Source organism: Micromys minutus (genome assembly GCF_963924665.1).
Source record: "Micromys minutus genome assembly, chromosome: 13".
Lineage (NCBI taxonomy): Eukaryota > Metazoa > Chordata > Mammalia > Rodentia > Muridae > Micromys > Micromys minutus.
This window is the reverse complement of record NC_137982.1, coordinates 42349650-42372807: the sequence shown is the minus strand read 5'-3', so window position 1 is coordinate 42372807 and position 23158 is coordinate 42349650. Positions and strand designations below refer to the sequence as shown.

General features: G+C 41.8%; 1 protein-coding gene across 2 annotated transcripts in view; it reads right to left on the bottom strand.

Moving 5' to 3' along the window:
* The window catches only part of CERS6 (ceramide synthase 6), a gene marked incomplete at both ends in the record, with an annotated part of 230953 nt that overhangs the window by 85844 nt on the left and 121951 nt on the right, over positions 1-23158 (bottom strand). For both annotated transcript variants that reach the window (XM_080928227.1, XM_080928226.1), the window contains one exon: positions 16126-16183. In XM_080928227.1, the coding sequence (XP_080784353.1) occupies positions 16126-16183 (58 nt within the window). The remainder of the gene's footprint in view (positions 1-16125; positions 16184-23158) is intronic.

Here is a 23158-nt window from a genome sequence, read left to right as displayed (position 1 = left end):
CCACTGCTCATAACTGGATATGGCTGGTCTACAAATAGGAAGGAGACTTCTTGCTTGGGGAGCGACCTGTAATTCCCTCCTTACGCACATTGTACAATTTTTTAGCTGCTAGGCTGGCAGACAGTGTTAACCACTGATGAAAATCATTTCCTGATTCTCACTGCATCAGAAATGTAATGTGGGGATATATGGTGACAATCTGAAAAAAAGAAAGAGAAGAGAAAGGCTTTTCTAACAGTTCTCTGTCAGACTGTCATTGTCCTGTGTGTGGTTGTTGTGTCTTTGCTTTGTTTTCCTTGAGTCACCCAGTGGCCTTCTGGGGCAGGGGTACTGGAAGTATCCCAGATTATTCCTAACTAACATCCAGACAAGAGCCCCTACAGACGCAAACACATCCTTCTTCTTCTGTTCCATTAAAACGAGCCATTTCCCACAACCGTGCCTCCATGTTCCTGCGTCAAAGACGGTCAACTTCCCTGCCATAGAGAAGGTCAACTTCAAACTGCTTCCATCTCAAGTATTTTCTTTTCATATTGCAACAAACAATTTTTTTCCCAAGTGGCACAGATAACATTTCTTTTTAAAAGACCCAGGACCAAACTGAAGAAGAGGGGGAGTAATGGAAAAATACAGTATAGTGACCTACGGAAGACTCAGGAGGAAAGGACACCAGGTAAGACAGTCAGTGCCATGACCACCACCCTGCAGCCCACGAGCTTCTTTCTTAAAGGCTTCCTTTTAAATTGCCAGGTAGTACTGAAAAAGTCATAAACACCGATCCAAATATATTCTGAACATCTCTTCTTACTATTATTTCCTTAGAGTTTGGCACATGGCGTCAATACCATGGGTAAGGATTTGTATAGAAGAGATCAAAGGAGATTTATTGATTTTATGCTATTTATACTATCTATATGCATATAATTTGCATTTCAAAATGTTTTCTAAATGCAGAATCAGAAACCAGTTATTCACAAACACCATCAATGGTTTTCCTCAGAGAAACATGAACATCTTAAAAAAATATTACCTTTCTCCTAATGACAGTCTTTGAAAACAAGACAACAGATAACCTTTCCTTCCTTCATGCTCACGAACCTTATTCCCAGTGCTATGCCGAGGCTATTGCCCAGAAACTCCCATAGAACATCATAACACCAAAAAGGCAGGCTGAGGAGCAGAGGTGTCTGTGGGAAATGAACTGTCAACAGCCTGCCTCAAAATTAAACGGGTGTCTAGGTTTCCTCTCAGCGTCCTTCATCACCTTCATATGACAAAACTATACACATAGGCAAGAGTGTCTGCTGGCCTGTGCGGCCGGGGAATGAGCAGGAAGCAGCACATGTTTCCTGTCAGATATGTAAGTGGCTCCCAATGGGCTGCCAGTAGAGAAGGGAAGGCTAGATTTTCTAGAATAAACAGATTTAGTTGTTTCTTCCCATTATTTTGCCTATTTGCAAATGTTATGATCTCATTAAACTTAATGTGAAACTAATGGAAGGGAAGTTTTCAAAATTAGCAACTCACAAACTTTCCCCTCTCTGACGCCTCAATCAACCTATTTATCTAGCAGGCAAGGGCTAGAATTCAGAGACGGTTCACTAAATATGTGACTTAATAAATTTTTCCTTTTCAGTCTCCAGATAGGAAAAAATAAAGCATCTAAGCTCAGGCAATGAGTGCACCTCATATTTTCTACAGCAAACAGTCAGCTGAAGACTGAACTAGCATCCAGCTAGTGTGAAAGCAAATGTACAAGTGGGTCACAATCTGGCTCTCAGCTGGCACCCCTGTTTAGAAGCAATGAGTTGATCACTAACTGGAACATTAAAGATCTGAGAGCTCAACTGACACAAGACAGCAAGAGCTACCAAACCCATGAGGTGACGGGCCACAGGTGCACAGAGTCCCTACGACTGCTTTCCTAGAATGAGGTCCTCCACTGTGTCACACTCACACCTTTCCTGCTGGAAAATGTATGTGCAGTTCATGAAATTCAAAAGGCAGTGGGGTCTACACATTTTCAGTCATGAATCTGAGAGAAGGGAGGGAAGGGAGAAGAGGGAAGGGAATCTGCATACAGATCATGTCTGTAAACAATGAGATATCCCAAGATGCCCTACTGCAGGGCCTTGTCTTATGACATGCCTGCTAGCATGGGTATCATGCCACATTTCTGAAGAATGTGGGCTTAAAGGGGGTTGGGGTTGCACATATGTCTTCTTATTAAAGTCACTTAAGGAAATTTCTTCTTGTCTTAAATCATAAAATGAATATATAACTGCCCCCAAAGGCTACAGAAGACACAGCTAATGTGAATATAATGACCACATCGGATGAGAAACATACTGTTTATGCTGTTTAGAGTTTTGGTTGGTCATCACCCAAAGAAGGAGGAAGAGGAGGAAGAGAAAGAGGAGGAAGAGGAGGATGAAGAGGAGGAGAAGGAAACTGCTGTCTGTAGAAGACACAAAAACTAGATTGCTATGTGTAAGTTTATGACTAAAACACACAAAGCCATGCATGACAAATTGAACCCCTCACCTTAGGGAGCTCAGAATTACTACATATAATAGCAAATTTTATGATTTAATAAAAGCTACAACACATATTAAACACTTGCTCCCAGGGCTAGAGAGATGGCTCTGTGGTTAAGAGCACTGACTGCTCTTCCAGAGGTCCTAAGTTCAAATCACAGAAACCACATAGTGGCTCACAACCATCTGTAATGAGATCTGATGCCTTCTTCTGGTGTGTCTGAAGACAGCTACATTGTACTTATATATAATAAATAAATCCTTAAAAAACTACTTGCTCCCAAGTTCCAATACAACTTCCAAGAGGAAGTTCTCATTCACTTACATAGAAGGGCACCCCACTTCCTTTTGTCTCACCACACAATTTCCTGAGGTTCCAGTGCACACTTATACCCTAACACAATCCCCATACACCATAAAATTTTTCATACTTTTGGAATCTGAATAAAAATTACTTCTATATTAAGTAGTATTGGTATCAGCCTAAATGGCATACAGACAATGGATAATCATTGGTGCTTTCACACACAAACATACATCCATATATGCACACATACACACACACACTCACACACACACACACGCATGCACACATGTATAGAAGTCTATTTGACAACAAGAGAAAACAGAAATCATGTTTAAAGCTATACAAACTCCTGTAAGACATTTTCACTATAACTGAAGGCTGACACTTGAGTATGATATAATCACCATCAGCACAGACCTAGGAGATTTGTGGGAATGGGAAATTCATTCTAAAAGCAAACTCAGTGCAGCCAGAGCAATCAGACAGCAACAGTTACGTATGAAGTGGGGCGTGGGGAGGAGTTCTTCATCTTGACACAGGGTTTGAACTAATTCTCTTAGTGAACCTTTTGGCTATAGATGGGCTTCAGGAGTTAGGCTATTATACTTGAAGAACTAATCTTTGCAGGTCCTGCCAAAACCATAAAAAGGTGATGGACCACTGTCTGTTTGGGAGCAGGAGGAGCGCTGGGGAACGTACCAGAAGCCCCACCAGTGATCTGGGCACAGAGATGCGGAAACAGAATGAAAGGCTTATTACACTCTGGACCTCTACCCGGAAGATAGGACACCCTTTGGCATTTGTGTCTCCTGATTTCCCTTTCTCTCCAGAAATACGGAAAGAAAAGTGGGAAATGAGAATATACAGCCTCCCTAAAATTGTCTATTTACTTTTCCTGCCCATTCTCCCAATGTCAGCTTCAACCCAGGGGCAAGGGAGTAGGTGGGACATACTTTATTTTAAAAGCAGGCTCTAGAATGTCCAGTTTCCTACTCCTTTTTGCTACTCTCCATCTTAGAAATCTGCTAAGCTCTCGATATGTATTCCATGAGTCTCACCATCTGCCTCATGGATAAAGAGCAGATCATGTGTGTCCTTGAGATAGACTTTCAGAAGCTATGCCTGCGGTGCCAGCAGTGTGAGAGGTGCTCATGGAGGCAGGTGGCAAGCCCTAGTGGATTGCTGTGGCACCCTCTGCACAGCACAGTGTGGAGCTAAGAGGAGAGATTCAAGCCAAGAGAACTGGGGCAGGAAAGAGCAAAGGGGAGGAGCCCACTACAGTCTACACTCCTGGCCGTCTGAGTGTGCAAGGATCAACCCACCGGGTTACCGCAGGCCAAACAGGTTTGCTGAGTGTACATCGGAGTGGGGGTTGGGGTTTTGCAGACCTTTTCCATGAAAAGTCACATGTTCTTCATGTTCTAGACTCTAGTACAGTAAGGAGAGCTTTCCTTGGCTGAGAACATCAAAGTATTTCTGGAAACCCTGGGCACGGACAGTTTTAGAAGACACTGAGCAAGAAGTATGGTGTCAGAGAGTAGGCTGGCATCGGAGGATCTGACGCAGCACCGATCCTCAGCCTTCTTCCTGGGGAGGCCGTCTGACTGTGGTAAAGGCGGGTGAGGAATCACACAGCCTGGGGCTGAGTGACCACTTCAAGTTGCTTAACCTCTCTGACATGGGCTTTCTTTCCTGAATGGTGTAGCAACTCAAGCCTCTTCCCAGGGAGAAGATCACTGGACTGTCACTGTACAGGTCTCAGCAGGTGTAGCTTATGACAGGAGTTACCCACCTTCCCCCTTCCCCAAATGCCTGCCTCTCCTATGGATGCCACGGAACTGAAGTCTATTTAACAGTTATTTGTATTTTCTGGGCATAAGCTTTCTGAGGGAAGGGTTTAGAGGTATACTAGCCCACAGGTGTGAAGCCTAGGCGCAACGTCCAACAATGAAAATCAGGAAGCAGCACCCCACATCACGATTCACTACCTTCAAATGAATGTAGGGGACCCTTGCACAAAAAAAAAAAAAAAAAAAAAAAAAAAAAACTGGCTTCTTACCCCAGTGGGAAAAGATCCCAAGTAAAATAGCAACACCTGTGTTTAAGCAGCCTTCATGCTCTGGGGGAAGAAGAAAAGAATGTGGAAAAGCGGGAAAGAAAAAGAGGAGCTAAAGGAAGAGGAAAGGAGGGCGAGCTCTTTAGGTGCATTATTTATTTGCTTATATAAATAAGTACTTAGACTTTGTAACTGGGGAATAAACTCACAAGCTTGTCCATACCAGGCAAGCGCTCTCCCACTGAGCTGTATGCCCAGGTTCAAAAGTCTTTCTAAACGTCTACTTCTTTTCTCTCCTTTCAGAAGTAGCTTAATATACTGCAAACCGTCTGCGTGTGCCCTCTTTTCTCTCTCTGAACGTTCAGCCTCTTCCAGCCCAAGTGTCCAAAATTGGCCTTCTGCCGATCATCCCTGAGTGTACCTAACAAGATAAAGCTCATGTGGAGGAAGTGGTTATCCCTGGAGCTGAGCCAGAAGCCACAGACAGACAAACCCACAGATAGTATGGTGGATACAGGGTCAACACGTTTTCCCATGCACCCAGGGACTGCTGCTGCCAATTCCTTCCTCACACCAAAGCTCTCTCCCAACTCTGGGTCAGTCATCTGTTACTTCTTCATTTCTCTCCTAAACAAAGGCCCAAGTCCTGGCTGCTCCATCACGGACATGGGTGCTCGTCTAGACCTGCCTTGTTTTTCACCACATGAAACCTCCTCTCATCCCCTGACTCTAGATACAATCCTTCATGGTTGAGGTCTTCCTCACTCCAACTTTAGTCCACTCCTCAACTCCCACTTTGCTGAACTTCCTGTCCAATGCACCCTTCCCACTCTCATCCAAGAGTTCGGCCTGCACCGCCATAGCAGTCCTCAATACCCAATACCAATTATCAAACACGTATGAGCATATCATGTGTTCTATGACATTTTAATAGAAAACATATGACATTTTAATAGAAAAATTTTATACTGGTTCTTAACAAAATTGATGCTGTTGCAAAATATATTTCCCCATATTATTTCAAGATAACAGAGTAACACAACCATTTATTGCAGATACCTGTACACTACCATCTGAAATTCTTGTAGGTTTCAAGCGAGTACATTGGGATACTCTCCATGGTGCCCCCCTTCATAGTTTAGTGAACAATGGCTGCACAATCAGCAGAGGCGAGCGTACGTACGCCTATATCAGCCCCCAAAGATACACGGGCTAATGTCCAAGGATTTCCACAAGGAGCATATGAAACGTCTCAATGGCTGTTTTGTGGCATGGAGTTTTGTTATGCAGTCCAGGTACTGACCCTGAACTTGCAAGCCTCCTGGCTAAGTTTCTTGGTATCATGTGATTGGTCCAGATCTCAATGTATACTATGAACCAGCTTTAGAAAATTTAACTGTATGTCAAGAGGAAAACAGAGGAGGAAAAGAATAGCCTTTCCAATGTAATTTGAAAAATACCCAACATTTATGCACTATTACCCAAAACGCTGCTTTGTCAGGCATCATACACACAGTGACTGAATGAGTTCATAGTTTATCTTGAGAGGAAATGACCATAATAATGAACCAATGTCAGTGACTACATTTCCAATTTCCACGTTTTATCTAAAGGGTTATATTAAGTTATGGCAAATGATCTGTTGTTCTCACTCTTACATCTCTCAGTTTCTCTCTCCCCCTCGCAGTGTGATTGTGTGTGTGTTGGGGGGGGGGGCAAGGAATCAACCTCAGCTGCATTCCCTAAGAGCGGTCCATCTTGTTCTGAAAGAGCATCTCTCACTTGACCTGCAGCTGCTGTGCTGGCTATCTGCTAGTGAGTCTGGGGCCTGCCTGTCTCTGACTCCCCAGCACTGCAATTATAAGCATGCAACGCCACACTGGGCTTTTCCACAAGGATTCTGGGCAGTGAACCCAGGTCCTCTCCCTTGTGTTTGACTGAATTCTCTCTCCAAACCAAGCTGTTGTTAGAATTGCTTGTTTGCTGGGATGGTGGTGGTGCCAGATCTGAAGCTTCTACTGCAGGCACTGCAGGGCACTGGGGTTTCCCAGTGTGCAGTGAGCCTAATCCACAGTCAGATCTAATCCACAGTCATCAGATCTGTTCCCTTCCTTTGTCTGCATCTTTGACCACAAACCAGAGTCAGATCACATTAGTAGACGAATCTTAGCCTTTTCTTAATTGATTAAAGGCAGAAAGCATACCTTTCCTCTCCTGCACCTTGTCCCGTGCCTTATGAATGAGCAGGAGTTCATCCAGATGAGCACAGCCAACCTACCAAAGCCACCTCTCCGAGCACCCATCCATTGTCAAGAGCTCCTCAGTTAGGGTTGGGGACCATATGCACCTCCCCATTTATGCTGGAATATTAACTGGCTTGATCATGTGTAGGTGGGTCTTGCTGTTTTGAGTTCTGGGTATAGTAATCCTGAGTCTGGAGACACTGTCCTACCCAAGTCCTCCACAGTCTTCTCCCACAGTCTTTATGTCCTCTGTCCCCTACGCAATAGCAATGTCAGCCCTTGCCAAGCATGCACATTCCTTTTTGTGCTGATGAAGAAGTTAAAAACAAAAACCCAGGATAAACATGTATCTCCCACCTTTCACAGTGGGCAGCAAACCCAGGACCAGATGATCTGGGGCAACACAGTGTCCTCATGGGAGCACAGGCTGTTTGCACAGACATGCCAGATGCTCTGACCACATCAGAGCCTCGTCCTGAGCAGCCCTTCACTCCCCACACAACCAGACAAGACCATGAGAACCCACACAGTTGTCACAAACAGAAGTGGTCCATTTCTTTATTTCTCCCGGAAAGCTGATTTTAAGGAGGGTGGGGTGGGGTTGGGGGAGTCTGGCAGTTTCGTTATCATTGTCGAACATGTTTCATGATGATCATTGTACGTGAAAGCCACTAGCTCTCGGATTTTAGTAAAAAAACAGTTGAATGTTTTTAAAAAAACGGTTTGCGTTGAATATAGCGTGTGATTTCCCTGCGCAGCCGAAGTCCCTGCTGATGATTTCTAACACAGAGCGACTTGTGCAGGTGCGGGGGCTCTGATTCACAGATCGATACTTCATCTCTAATTACCCGAACCCTCCTGTGCGCTACTCCCTGTCTGTCCCCCACGGAAATGTGACGTGAATACTAATGTGGTCCAGTTGACAGGCACTGCCTGTAGCCAGCGCAAACCTGCAAACCAGCTTCATCACAGCATACAAATGAGGAGTAATATGTTTCACAATCGAGCTCTGCTCCAGACTCAGTAGAAGTCCATGCCTTTAGGGGACCCATAATGAATGAATTTCAATGAGTGTTATTTTAGTAACCTGTGAAAAGTAAGTTGGTTTTTTTTTTTTTTTTTTTCTTTTTCCTCGCCCTTCAATGCTGGAGTTTCTACAAGTTGATAAGGCATTTAGTATTCCGGAAAGAGTAAGACTCGGGAGTGCTTGGGATAATTACAGAAAGGTATGTATCTGTAAGGTCAGAGTAACCATCTGTATTTGGGGATCAAGTAACCTGTGACCTTGACTCCCCCATATCCATCCTAGCTTTGTGGAGTCCCGTGGTCCTGCTTCTTGGTAACCTGGAGAAAGCTGTCATGAGATGTGATTTTCTCCAGATGTGCCCTAAATGTGATGCATGACAGCTATGTGGGCACAGTGTGGTGTGTGTGTGTGGCGCACACTCACGCTGGCCCAGTCCCTTAACCACCTGAACAAGTTTAATTTGCCTGACCACCCCTATCCTGACTACCTCTGTGTCCTTGCACAATGACGGAGCCTCTGAGAGCCCAGGTTTCTTTACCTGGAAGGTTGAGGAGATGCATCATACAACACAGGGCCTGGTCTTCAGCGAGCAACAGGATTACTGCAGGCAGAATTCCCAGCAGTGAAGGCCAGTTATGACTACTGTGAGTGTAGTTATCATTGTTAGCCGTACGTATTTTACCCCGGCAGTTCACTAAGCCAAGAGTGTCTCCCAGTCATTGTCCCACATGTAAAAAAGTGAAAAAAATTCTTAAAGCACCACACAGAATGAAGAACTTGAGTCATTTCCTAATACAGACCATATAAATGCATTTGAAACGCAGGCTGGGCTATCACACATAGCTCACAGACCCCACATTCAGAAAACTAAGCCAGGAAGATGGCCAGTTCAAGGAGGCTTGGGTAACACAGCAAGACCTTGGATTAAGAAACAAACATTCCCTCAAAAAATAGCAAAAATGCAGGGAACTTGAGTTCCACCAGAATCACATAGAGGAGGACAAAATCTTCCCGGCAAGTGCTTGGTAGGGTTGTTCCCAGCATTCCTGGCAAATCATACAAAGGGGCTTCCCAAGGAGAAACTCCAAAATTAGGGCCATGGGAATAAGAGCAATATGAACAGCTAGACTTTTAAACCAAACTTTGTATGTGTTAACACATGTATGTGTGCCACGTATATGTATGCATATATATATGTATATATGTATGTATATATGGGGCCACATGTATGTGTATGTACAGATGCACATTCACATATGAATGTGTGTGTAAAGTCCAGAAGTTACCACTGCCTTCCTCTATCAATCCACATCTTATTTCTTGAGACATCATCTTTTCCTGAATGTAGAGCTCACTGGTTCAGTTAAACTGGTTGAACAGTAGGTCCATGGTTCCCCTGTCTCATGTCTCCAGTCTGGGATTTCCTCTAGATGTTTGTGTGGGCTCTAAGGATCCATACTCAAGTCTCTGTGATTGGGAAGTAGGTTAAACCCTTTTATTTCTTTGCTGTTTTAATGTAAGTCATCTTAAAATTTTTATCTTCTCATATAAAATTGTTAATAACCTCATATTTCTTTTAATAGTTGTTCTACTCTGATTCCTTCATCTTAGAGCTCTTAAATAATAATATATTAAATACTTTTATAAACATTAACCATATTTCTTTTTGTAAAAGAAGTCTTCCTGGCTCCTCAGTTTCACTCATTCCTTTATGTATGTATGTGACCAGCAAGCACACAGACCGCTGCGTCTCTTCAAGTAGAGTTTCACTCGACAATTACTAAGGACCATTCTGGATTTATTTTCAAAGAAGTGCATGCTTCTCTGTTCACTTGATAATAATGTAGTGACAATTCTCTTTATATTAAATATTAAGACCATTTTAAGTACTCTGTGGTTTTTATTACATACATATAGACATTGACAATATTTGTATTGTGATAACTTCACATATTCATACTTGAAGATCTTTATAATTTTCTTCAGCATGAACTTACAGGAGTTAAGCTGACAGGTCAAAATTTGTGAGCGTTATGTATAATTATTCTGTGTCAGCAGACTGAACCAATTTTCCATAATTGTCACAGTGTCAGATTCTCTACTAAATTATCAGTATGTGAATATGAATGTGCTCTTGTAGATGGTATGACTGAGTTCAGAGATGGAAAAATTAAATTTCAGAGAGCTTGGGTGCCTAGCCTGGAGTCATAAAGCTGATTAGAGGGAGGGAGTCACAGAGACTGTAGTGGTAGCATGGGGACAGTTTCATTACAGGACCCTCTTCTGCACCTCTGTCAGTGTCCCTAGGTTCTCACTCCTCACTATGCTGTCTCTGTTGGGAATGTGGGCCACAGACACAAGAAAGGAAAACTGAGTGTGATAAATGGAAGGCACACACGGGACAAACGAGCCTGAGAGGCAGTGGTGGGCAGAAGGGAAGGGGAACTATAGTAGGAGCAGCACTCAGGTTTGATCTGAAAGTCTCTTCTAGAAAGTGTCAGCCTGTTAGTCAGGGTCCACGCACAAGAAGAGTGTCACTAACTGGGAGGCTCCAGAGTCCATCACATCAATTCCCCTGTTCAGAGGTGACAGTAGGTTCATAAATCACAGTTCCCTGCAGAGCCCAACTGTCAATCAGCAATAATTAGTGCATGTAGGTGTGTCTAACCCATGGCCCGTGCAATAAAGGATAGCTATGAACAAGGCCTAAGATAAAATCATACAGTTACTTAAAACACTCTGAGGTAGAGGTAGGGGTGTGTGTGTGTGTGTGTGTGTGTGTGTGTGTGTGTGTGTGTGTGTGTGTGTAGTATTTTATTTTTTCTTGTCACTTGATTCCACGGTTCTGGAGTATAAACTTTGTACATGACCATGTTGTAACGTGATGCACAAAGACTGAGCAGGCCTGCACGAGCTTCCAAAGCATCATACATGTTGGGTATCATTTTCCAGGGAAAAAAATGAGAGGTGGGGGAGGATGTTTCATGGAGTAAATCGTAAGTCCAACTGAATGGAGGCCAGGTTCCTCACACCTGGCTGAGCAGAGGCTAGCAATCCAACCGTGAACTCTAACTACCCCAGTGTTCCACACTGATGTTCCATGGAATTCTTCATCAACCAGGTCAACCATTACAGAGCAGGAATTATCTGAACTGCTGGCTTTCTGAAAAGCTGCCTTCTAACTTTTCTTTGGCTCAGTCAAAGACCTTCAAAACATTCCCAGGCCTCCCTCGGGTACATCGACTTACCCTCTGAAACTGGCTGACTGAGCGCAGGTGCTTGCCACACTTGCCATGACATGTGCTGAATAGGTAGAGGACAACCTCGGGCCTTCACTTCCTTCCCTGTTGGACACAGGGTGTCATTTGTGTTAGGTAGCTGGCCTGTGAGCCTCTGGGGATTCTCCTGTCTCTGCCTCCCATCGTACTGTGGAATCACTGGGACTATGAACACACTATACTGAGTCTGGCTTTATGTACGGTAAGTACTTTATGTACAGCAAGTACTTTAACCACTAGGACAGATCCCCATCTTGTCGACTGCACTTCTGATATAAGCACAGAATGGGCCATTTCTTTCATGGTTACAAACTCATATTTCCTTAAAAGGTGACTTGGTCCAAGCAGTTTTAACATTTTAAAAATATCACAACAAACAAACTTGTAAATGGATGACCATTTACCCCATGGCCATTCTAACAACTGGTTAAATTCTATTTTCACCTTCAAATAAGCAAACAGATGACAATTGTGTTTCTATTTCAGAAGCATTCCAGGTTGACCACTAAGCAAAAGAGAACAATTGGAAATACTACACCAGAAGATATGCTATGGTCACATGTACCACAAAAGAAAGAGCCGTAGTCCAAATAAGACTCAAGAAATTCAAAGGCAAGTTTTACTGGTTGGTCATAAAGCTCATATAATTGAGAATATCCAGAAGATACTTTGGTATGTGCTGTATTCTTGTGTGCATGTTCATGACTGTATGCATGTATGTTGGCACATGTGTCTATATGCATGTGGAGGTCAGTTGTCTTCTATCCTTTTCCAGTTTATATTTTAAGACAAGGCTTCCAACTGGACCTGATAATTCATCAAGACTAGCCCACTACTGAGTTCCAGGGATCCCACTGTCTCTGCCTCCCTGCTGACAAGATTGCAAGAGTGCAACATTGTGCATTGTCAGGGTTTTCACATGGGTGCTGAGGATCCAAACACAGGGCCCAAAGTCATGTGACAAGCATTGGATTGACTGAGATAGCTTCCCAGACCCAACAACCAGTGTATCTTAAAAATAATAGTAAAATACATTACATCACCACAGCACATCTCAGCGAGTGGCAATATGGTATGGTTAGATTAGCTACCCAGATACTGTTCATAGCTCATTGCTAGACTTTGCACACCACACTTCTGCTAGCTCCATGGTGCCAGTGTCCTGCCAAGTATGATTTCTCAGGAGCACTAGGGGGCTGGAGAGCTGCAGAGGGAAGATGAAACTTGGTCTAGCCTGTTCTATTTCCAGTTTTTACCATATGGCCAGTGACATCTTTACCCCAAACCATCAACAGAGCTAGCTTTCTGCTCAGGGACACCAGCTTACCAGAATCTCCTGTGAAGAAAGTTTACTGGGCTCCATTATGCTTTTCCTTTTCTTTTTTGAAATTCCGTGATCCTGAGAACCAGTGTTTTCTTGCCATTACTCCCTTCACTGTAGCACTAAGCCTGTCCTAGAGTTCTTTAGTACTGATTCACAATGGGAGAGGTGCTTACAACAGTGTACGAGCCAAGTACATTGCTTAGTTCATAGGCCGACCATCTCAAAATGGAGCCATGCATGACTCACTTTCAGGCACAAGGATGACTGCATGAAGGTGATCAATAGCCATTCAAATGCTTTGATCTATACAGCCTTGGTGGGTCTCCATGAAGCATTTTTCCTAAATATTACAGTAACTCTTACCAAGCTTCTTGTGGTTTCTCTATCAGGCCCCTGATATAGAAGCTATACATAGGTATATGATCAACAGTTTTTCACTTAGGTATATTCATATATGTTTACAAAATGGATGATGAGACAAAAATGTAGCAAATGGTAAACAGCTGGAAACAAATTATTCTCACATGTATGTTATAAGAAAAATTTGAACCTACATCTTAGAAATGTGTGTGTATTACCTTCCTGTATGTTACATTTTAAAAAAAACAAGGAATTTAAAGCTATTTTTTAAAATTATGTTAAATACACACTTCCATTTAAAAGTGATCAAGTCTACACCAAACAAACAAACAAAAACAGTAACAAAAGCCCACGTTGGCTACTAGCACTCCCTCCTTCCGGTGCCCACCTCTCCAGTGAGGGGATTACAAATGTATCCCCTAGCTGAACAATGGTTTGTTTTATTTCAGGGCTTTGTAAAAAAGTGTGTCCATTTGTGTATGTAGGCCCCAGGCCTTCAGAGCACCTCAGGTGTCAGTTTACAAAAGCATTTGTCTCTGCCTATGAAATAGCACCAGATCAGGACAGACCACATTAGGCTTACTTCAAAGTATTTAAGAATTTCTTAGCCTAGCAGTAACCCAACATGATAGTTTCCTTACATGTCTGTAAGGTAAATGCCACAGTCTTGACATGCCTAATCTTTTAGGGCCGTGTGGGTCTCGGTGCCCCTATGAGCTCTGGAGAATCTGTCTGAGCTTAGTAAGGGAGAGGGAAACTGGAGAGTGTCAATCACCAGGCGTTCTTCTAGGAGCTGGGGAATAACCACATTTGACTCTCGAATCACTACTCAGTGATTATGAGAAACTTAAGTTGTTTGAAAAAAATCTAAACACAAAGGTGAACTTGGGTTACGTTGGTAAAATGTACTGGTTCCATTAAGATATTTACAATATTATGAAATTTTCATTTTGAGGATATATTCACTGTTTTTTTTTTCTTCTCGGTGTAAGACAGGTAGATATTATTGTCTTTTCTAAGCTCCTAAAACTGTTAAAATACCGATTTTTTAAGTTACTGAAGCTGTACTGAAGACTGGATTTGGTTGATTTAATTAACCTGACCAGAGGGAGAAGTCACGTGCAGCCTGGCCAACTGAGGAAGCCCAGAATACAATACAGCAGTGTGTAGCTAATTTGTGGCTCACCTTTAGTGACTTCAGCGTAACCTTCAGGATAATACCTATCCTCTTTAAATCTGTACTTTCTTGGCCATGAAACAGAGGGTTGACAAGATGTTTGCCAAGTTGTGTACAGGTATTTTGATAACTCAACTCAACATACACAACTCTCTCTCACATGATGGAGGTTAAACCATGAAGTTCTTCCAAATAAATGCTGTTCAGGAGAGGGAGCTTTGATACAAGTCAGTTCGGCCAGAACATGTCTAGGGCTTTCACTGTTTTGAAAGCATCTCTTATATCCTGAAAGGTGACTAGTGTAAAAACGATGAGGTTTAAGAAAAAAAATTCCCAGGCAAACATCCTATTGCCAAGTCTCTTCACTGCTTTGCATGGTCTATTACTGCTTTACCTTCTATTCTTGATCCAATACAGTCTGGACAAAAGCCACTTTGATGTAGCTTTTCAGTTTGTGCAGGGGCAGAATGAACTGGAATGAAATAGAACGAACTAGCTCTATGTCAAAGTGTTTCCTGTGGTGGTGTCAAGTGGCCACGCTTACTGGTAAGAGACAAAAGTGGCCATCCAAGGAGATGAGGGGACAGCATGAAAGAGTGGTCCTGGCTCCCCCTTTCTTCACATAGCAAAAGCTCTCACCAGTTAAGCGAGCGTGAACCCCTAAACCTTGGTCCTCACTCCATGAAGAGCAAATGTCCTACCTACAGCTATCTTCTCCGTGTAGGCCTGCAATGCTTTACTCGTATTCACCTTTCCCCCATACATCTGAAAACACACGTGTGCGGGCTCAAACCAAGAGGTTTCTGCCACGTCTGTTCACGCCAGTTGCAAATTTCTCCACCATAAATATGAAGTTCATTCATTTAAATGTCTCATATGGCCCTGGATCACGTGTTCTTATGAAAAGCAAACAAGCAGTTACCTAAGGAAGTGACAAGCAGGGAAAATTGTTTCTAAGGAGCTTTAACAGAGCAAAGTGGCCACTGTCTGTAAGAGCAACTCCACAGGTAGACGATATCTGATAATTCAGACTTTTAAAACAAAACACATTTGAAAACTTCACGTCAATGCTGATGATTTACTAGCATGCTACATGGCCAATCCCTTTAAGAGATACTTTTGTAATAAACAAACATTCATATTATTTTGGAGGTTAATAGTAATTAACCTTCCCTTTTATGACAAGTTACTATTGTTAATATGTGCAAGAATATCAGAGGATAAATCTTCTTGAGTCTTGAATTTAAGCACCCCAATTTACCACTAGTACCAGTGAGCATGGCAGCCACCGGGCAAAAGATAACTATACCTCATAAGGAAATATTCTCATGGATTAGTTATACTAGTTCATAGTTCATGTGGCAGTTAGCGAGCCAGGAGTGAAGGCAACAATTGGCATTTAGAAACAAAAAAAAAAAATGGCTGAACTAACCACCAGCGAATATGCAAGACACTAAACTCTACTGGCGATGACATCACTGCAGCAACCAGGACTTTCTGGTCCTGTGACATGTAGCGCTGAAACTCTAATCAGATTCATAGCATCAGCTGAACAGTACAAGTTCTAATGCCAAAAAAAGTAATCACCACACAGAGAGCACTGGACACTCAACCTCACTGCAGAGTCAAACTGTTTCCCAATGCTTTTAGACATACGACTAAATGAATTTTGTCTATTTTTTTTAGTAAGTCCACTTTAACTGTACAATCAGTTCTTTGGAAAACTGTTACAGTATTTAAAGTCATCACATATTAAAAATTGGATAGAGGCCGATGGCCATATGAAAATTATATGAAGAAATTTGACAGTCCCTACCTGTTTCAAGAATCGGACTCCGTAGATAAACACATAGAGGTAAAAGGAAAATCTCCACCTGTAGAAGTTAAAGAAATTAAGAATTCAGTTAATATATTTCACAGTATATTTGAGATATGTGATGAATTTAATGACTCACTGAAACCTGAGATCAAGTAGGACGACAAAACCAGATAGAACTAATTAGGGAATGAATTAATAAACAGACAGGAGTAATTAAAGAAAACCTCCCCATGAAACTGGAAAGCAGTGGCCAATCCTCATGAGCAGTCCTCCTATAAGTCCTGCTGGCTTACCCACACAACGTGTACAGCAAAAGCAGACTTCACCCACATCCCTGATCAACTTTTTTGGTGATTATGAGTGACTGTGTGTCTCTTTGCATCTGGTATACACATTCTCCATCAGAACCTAAAACCAAGGCTATCTCCACAGACGTGGGCAGTTACACAGAGTTCAGGCTCATGTCTTGCTGTGCTGACGCCATACTGAATCCCAAGTAAGTGTTGAACAGAACCTCCCATTTTATCTTGAATGTATCTCACACCTAATTACTTAGTCTTGAGAAAGAGCACAGAATCTTTCCATTTTGGACACATCTGTCAATACCCTTCGACTTCAGTCCTATCTCCATAGGTAGTGGTGTTTTCCATGATGGTGATTCAAGGACTTGGTCATCTTTAGAGTAACCCTAATCTTAGTTCCTCTCTCTCCCTTGTAAACTGAACCAGTACATGGCAAGAATTTGCTTTACTTCTGTGGTCTCTGGAGAATCTGCAACAACCCGCTCTAGTAAATGATTTATAACGGCCGTTTCAATTCTGGCTATTGTTAGCGGGCAATGATCAGACAGCTTTTATGTATAATAAAACTTTTATAGGAGCCATTGGAATGCTTACTGTCATTTATATGTCTGCATTTTATCCCATCACTAACATGACCCAGTTTTCATAAGACACGGGTTCTATTACAGGAACTCTGATGCCTACCTTATTTGAATAACAAGTTCCAATGAATATTTACAAGGCAGATTTTTTTTTTTATTTCCACCAAATATCTGCAGGAAGCAAAAATTGCAAGCCTTTTGAAACATAAAAAAAAAATTTATGGAGTTTCATGTAAGTTACCATTTTTTTAAATGCTTGTTGCAAGCTTGCTTAGTATCCACCAGACTTTCACTAAAATATCTCTAGGAAAAGGTAAGAAAAGGTGCAGATAACCACAAACAGGAAAACATGACATTTAGTCTCCTTCTAGGAGCAGGGAAGGATTCTTATAACAGTAAAAGAATAAAATTAGATTGAAAAAAAATAAAAAGGTTTAGCGAAGTTAAGATGATACCTCAGCTAATAAAGAACTTGCTTAAAAACCTGAAGCTGTGAGTTTAACCCAGGAAATAATTTGGGCAAAGTGAGAACACTTAGTATTTATATGCTCAGTGCCGGTAAGGCAAGAGTAATTCAATATATCTCTCAACAAAACTAAAAATCAGGAACCCTTGGATCTTGATTATCTAGTCTGGTCTAGTTGATTGGTTGGCCCCAACCTTAGGAGAAACCCTGTCTCAAAGAGACAGCATTCCTGACGTGGTACCTGAGATTTTCCTCTGCTCCCCTGCCCCCCACACACATATCTTTTAAGTGAACAGAGGTAACATTAAATAAATCATGGGTCTCAAAAGAAGCAGGAGTCATCTCCCCACCCCCCACCCCACCACCTCCTGTATGTCTCCTTTCCTACACTCTTGGCCATCTTTCCCAGAAACCTAACCCGTGCTCTTTGAGGCAGCAGGAAAATTCCCCGACTTCAGTTAGTGGCTGCTGCTTCCTGTAACAACTAGAAAGGAGGAGAAATACTCTGCACGGTGGTTTCAGATGCAGAAAAGATTTCGAGACAAGAAGTTGCTTTCCGGGGGTGGGAGCTCTTCCATAGCACACACACAAAGCAACAGAGAACAAGGCATTTGGAGATGGTTTGTTTGAAAATCATCTAGTTCACTGAAAACAGGTCATAGCCTACAAATGTCGATTTGCTATTAGGCCAGAAACCTCAAAGACAACGTTTACTAAGAAACAAAAGGACAGAGAGCAGGACCCAGGGCATCTTCTGTGAGCAGATCTGAAGAGATCATTTGCAAACCAGCAACAAAAATAGCAGCGGAATTATTGGCACAAATCTATCAACTGGTCTGAATGTAGCAAGCAAGGAGCACGCTAAACAATCGCACAACAGGGATCTGAAGGCATTTTGGGGGGGGGGGGAATATTTGGCATTCTCAGTGTGATTTAAAAAAAAAAAAGGACCAGGAGTTTTAAAATTGTAAGACAAAAGCATAAACCAATTCTTAAAAACTGCTGGAGTAAAAGGAGATTTTAGATGAAGAAAACTAAAGAACAGTTGTATGGATTCTGAAACCTGAAGCCTAGAATTATTATACACATGGGGAGAGAGATGAGGGGAGAGAGGAAGGACAGGAAGTTGTGTAGGTGGGAAGATGGGGGGGGGGCTGGGAAGGAGCTGGGGGAGGAGAAAGAATAGAATCAAAATATACTGTATGAAAAAGATAAATACAAGAATTAATTAATTAAAGAAAGATAACACACAGAGAAGAAATTCAGTCACTGAAACAGATGGTGAGCAATCCCAAGAGATCAAGAGTAAGAAAGACTGCAGAGCTGGGGTTCAGAACAGTAACCTAATCATAATCATTTCGAAAAAACTGTTAGTGAGTAGTTGGTAGAAGTAATCATCAAAGATATATTTAAAATAAAGTGCTAAAAAAAAATCCATGAATCAAATCATGTTCTAAACAACATCAATTCAAAGCCACATTCAGACAAAAAGTTATGAATCCTGGAGTAAAAATGAAATAGAGAATCTTTCTGTATTCAGGCAAAAAAACAAAGCATGTCAACACACAAATCAAATTAAAAATGTCACGATTAGGGGTACAAATTTCCACTCTCTCTCATATCAGCACATGCCCAAAATGGGAACCCTTGACCAAAGAAAAACACAGCCAGCCACGGCACTTTCATTAGTAAAGGAACCCAAAAAAATATTCTCATATTCAAAAGTTCTGAAACTGCTCTACTCCATAATCTTTGTTAAACGGTGTGCTATTCTGTGTGTAAAATACACACGTATAAAAATAAGAATCTCATTTATGATATTTATTGCGTCTTGACAAATGTATCTACAGCTAAATAAAATACATTATTGAAAAAAAAATTTTTAAGTAACTCATGTTAATTTCAACCACAAAGATACAGAATATGAGAACTCAAAAAATTTAATTTTAGGATAAAATAGTCTGCATAAACTTGGAAATAAATTTATTTTCCCTAAATTTCATTGTTTAATTAAAGCTATTGTTTTTAAGGGACAATATAAAATATTTAATAATCAAGGGATAAATTCTGAGATTATATTTGTAAAAACTAAGAATAAAGATGGAAAGCAAATTCATTGTTACAAACACTACTGTTTTGATAATAAAACATATGCAACTAATATTATTCATAAAATCTTAAGGGATGAGTCCTCCTTAAAAACAGTTAAGCCAAAAATTACATCAGTGTCTTTACTTATGTACAGCAAATGTAGCAGAAGTTGGATTCTTTTTCTGTTTTGAAATAAAGCAAGAACGCCCAGAGACAAGGAAGCAGGAATGAGGCTAGCCACCTCTTTCCTCATTTTGTAGCCCGAGGAGAAAGAAGGGCGCTAGCATGATTGTCTAAGCCACCATCTGAATTCCACACTTTGAGCAAAGCACGCAGACACTGAGACCCCACCATTAACCCTCTACTGGGACCCTGTGTGGGAGCAGAGTCTTTGGCATCAGGACACAGTTGTCAAGGACAAAATGGGGACACAGACCCAGCGTGACCTCCAGAGGCTTCTCTCAAACTCTTCAGAATTAGAGCATACGACAGTACACAGCGAATGCATAAAGCAGCTGGAGAAAGGCATGCAATCAGAAAGGGGGAGGCAAGATTAAGAGACAGCCTGGGATTGCCTCCTTTGGGTGATGACATACACTTCATTCTACTTAATGAACATGGTGATACTTACTCTTCCTTCTCCTTTAAGCCATATTCTTGTGCCTTCTCCTTTATCCAAACCAACTTTTCATAATCTTTCTGAACTGTCTCTACCTACTAAGTCTTTCATTCCCTTAAAATATTGACAGAACACTAATATATCCTTTAAGTGTCTAATGACTAATTGGATCTCTGGGCTCTGAGTGGGAATTCTGTATTGTAAATCTGCCCAGGACTAGCTCTTTGGCAGCTGCATTCATCCACACGGATGGAAGGGTTTCCATGAGTCTCCCACAGTCTCCGACCAGTGGCCTTGCAGATGTACCTACCGACCTGAAAATAAAGGCAGTAAGAAATACTTCTACTGGGATGGGGAGAAAATGAGAAAAGAGTCAGAAGTCAATGGACAGACATGACATATGGCACATGCTAAGTAACAGCTCTTAATGCTCAATGTTGTCAGCAGTTGTCATGTGGCATGCGTGTAATTAACTTTCATGACTAACCAAGTCTCAGTGCCAACGGCTACATACGCTCCCTCATTAGAATAAGGTTCCCAGGCAGATATGTCATATCACACATAGAGAGATGGGAGATACAGGAAGCCTATATTCTTATGTGGTTGAGCAGTAGCGGTGAGAATGAACCTGTTTCTGTTTTATTAAATGTATGTATCCAGATCCCTCTGACTTTGTTTCTGCTTGTTTGTAGTTTGTATAGGCGCTTGCTATGCAATGTTACAAAAGCACTTGCAATTGCTACTACATTGTGTTCATACATTTCACTAATAGCTCCAGACCTGTTCAGGATAAAATTCAGTGAGTGTGAGTTTCCAGGACCTGTGGTGTTTTCAAGAAGAATGACATGGGAATGCATGGGCTACTGAGGATGTAAAGATGAAGATAAGGAGTTGGTGATGTCCAGGGATTCATAGGTAAAAAACACTTCTGTTTTCTAATGATCTAAGGAATTCCTGCCCAGTTTTAAGAAAAATGATCATTGGGAAGATCAAACCCAAGAAATTTTATTGGTAATTGTGCAAATGACCAGATGAACATTCCTAAAGAATTACTGACAAGAATATCACATGTAGGAATAGTTACAGCTCTTCCTTTAGGGGACCGACAATTCAAAGACTTAAATTCTTGACAGACTATCAGCCCAAAACTACGGCTTTACTATTTATATCTTCTATCTGGCTTATACCAAAAAGTGATTTCTATTTCAAGGGCATCCTGCTTGAATGTCTCTTAACCGCCGTGGTGAACTAGTCTTTCTGTCTCAGATGCCATAGACTGTGCCCCCTGCAGAGCTGGGCCAGGGACTGGGAAATGAGGCAGATATGAAACTCAGAGAAGAGACCAATGGGCTATGAGTTCCCAGTGTCCAAATCTTCTGAAGACACTGACATCACGGAGCAGGGCAACGGGCAGGATAATAGTGGCTCCCAGCACCGAGGAAAGGGGCTGTTACTAGCCAGGAAAGTGTTTGCAACAAATTACAGAGTAGTGAAGAAGGGATTGACAAAGATGGGGGCAAAGGATTGGCTTCCTCCTGTCATCTGAAACCCAATATAATATTTTACCACATTTCCTTTTGAATTAGAAAGACAAAGGGGCATATAAATGAGTAATGAAAGGGAATTGCTATTATAAAATACCTATTGTATTACCAGAGCTTTGGTTGTAATTTTTTTCAAGCATGCTGAGTCACCTCACCAGTTCCAATCTGTCTTTTTCTTACCTCTCTCAGTTCTCGTTCCCCGCTCTCCCTCCCCACTCCTCCCTCTCCCTGCCCTATCTCTGTCTCCGTCACTCCCCTCAATGTTCATGCTGAAATCTATACTAAAAACATTTAAAACCTTTTCTTTTGTATTGCTCTTTAAAAAAATAGTTAAAATATAATCACATCATTTTCCCTCTCTCTTTATGTAGAAGTAACTTTTATTTCCCTAACATAATGATTCCGGTGGCTTACTGCCTCCATCTGCTAACCAAGGCCTGGTTCTGGAAGATTCTAGTCTCCATACAATCTTATCTAGGCCTAGAATATTCTCAGCCTCCGAAATTCACTGCTGCATAAGCTCACCTTTTCCTAGTTCTTTCTCGTTCTGGCTGGCTGACTCAGTTCAGCTGGCTCAAACTCCCCTTCAAGCTAACTGGTTCAGTGACTTCCCTTTCTGCCTCCCACTTTTTGCTCTGATTGGCCTCACACTAACTCTGGCACTCTGTTCTCATCTTCTGGCTTCTTCTCATTCTCTGGCTCCTTCTGTCTTCATCTGTGTCTAGCTTGTACTTTCTCTTCAACCTGTCTCTGAACAACTGCCCTGGTAAAACTGCCATCTCTCTCTTTGCCCCATGTTGCTCTCCCTTAAGTAATCTTTTTTTCCTCTACATTCTTGTGAGAGTTGGGCATATTCTGTTCTGTAAAGTCTCTCTCTGATTTATTTTCCACTCAATTAGACATCACTTTCAAATATGGGAGCTTATTTCTACAAACTAACTTTACCTTCACTGTTTGTGATTGAACGTTTGTGCTAAGGTCTGAGCCACACCACAACTATGAACAGGTTTTTCAAACACACCATCAGTGACACAGTGTGAGCAAATATCCTGCAACACCTTTCTTTATGCCCCTCCCACATCTGTCCCTTTCCCTGACTCCCTCCCAAATTCTCAGCTTCCTCTTCTTCAACCACTGTTGCTAAATAAACATATAAAGACAACCCACTGAGCACCTATGTCTCTAGAGCTGACTACTTGATATCTGACACCAACCAAGGCCGCATCCACAGGCCTAGTTCCCCTTCTCTTAGCACAGATAGGATTTCTCCTATGGACCTTAGGATATCAACTGTGTTAGAGTTGTTCAGATCTTGGCTAGGCAGACAGGTTGTTGAGATTTTATGGGTATCAGCTTTTGTACTGATCGTGTTTTCTCCTTTTTATAATCTGAAGAAGCTTAAAGGAGGGAGTAATAACACAGCAAAT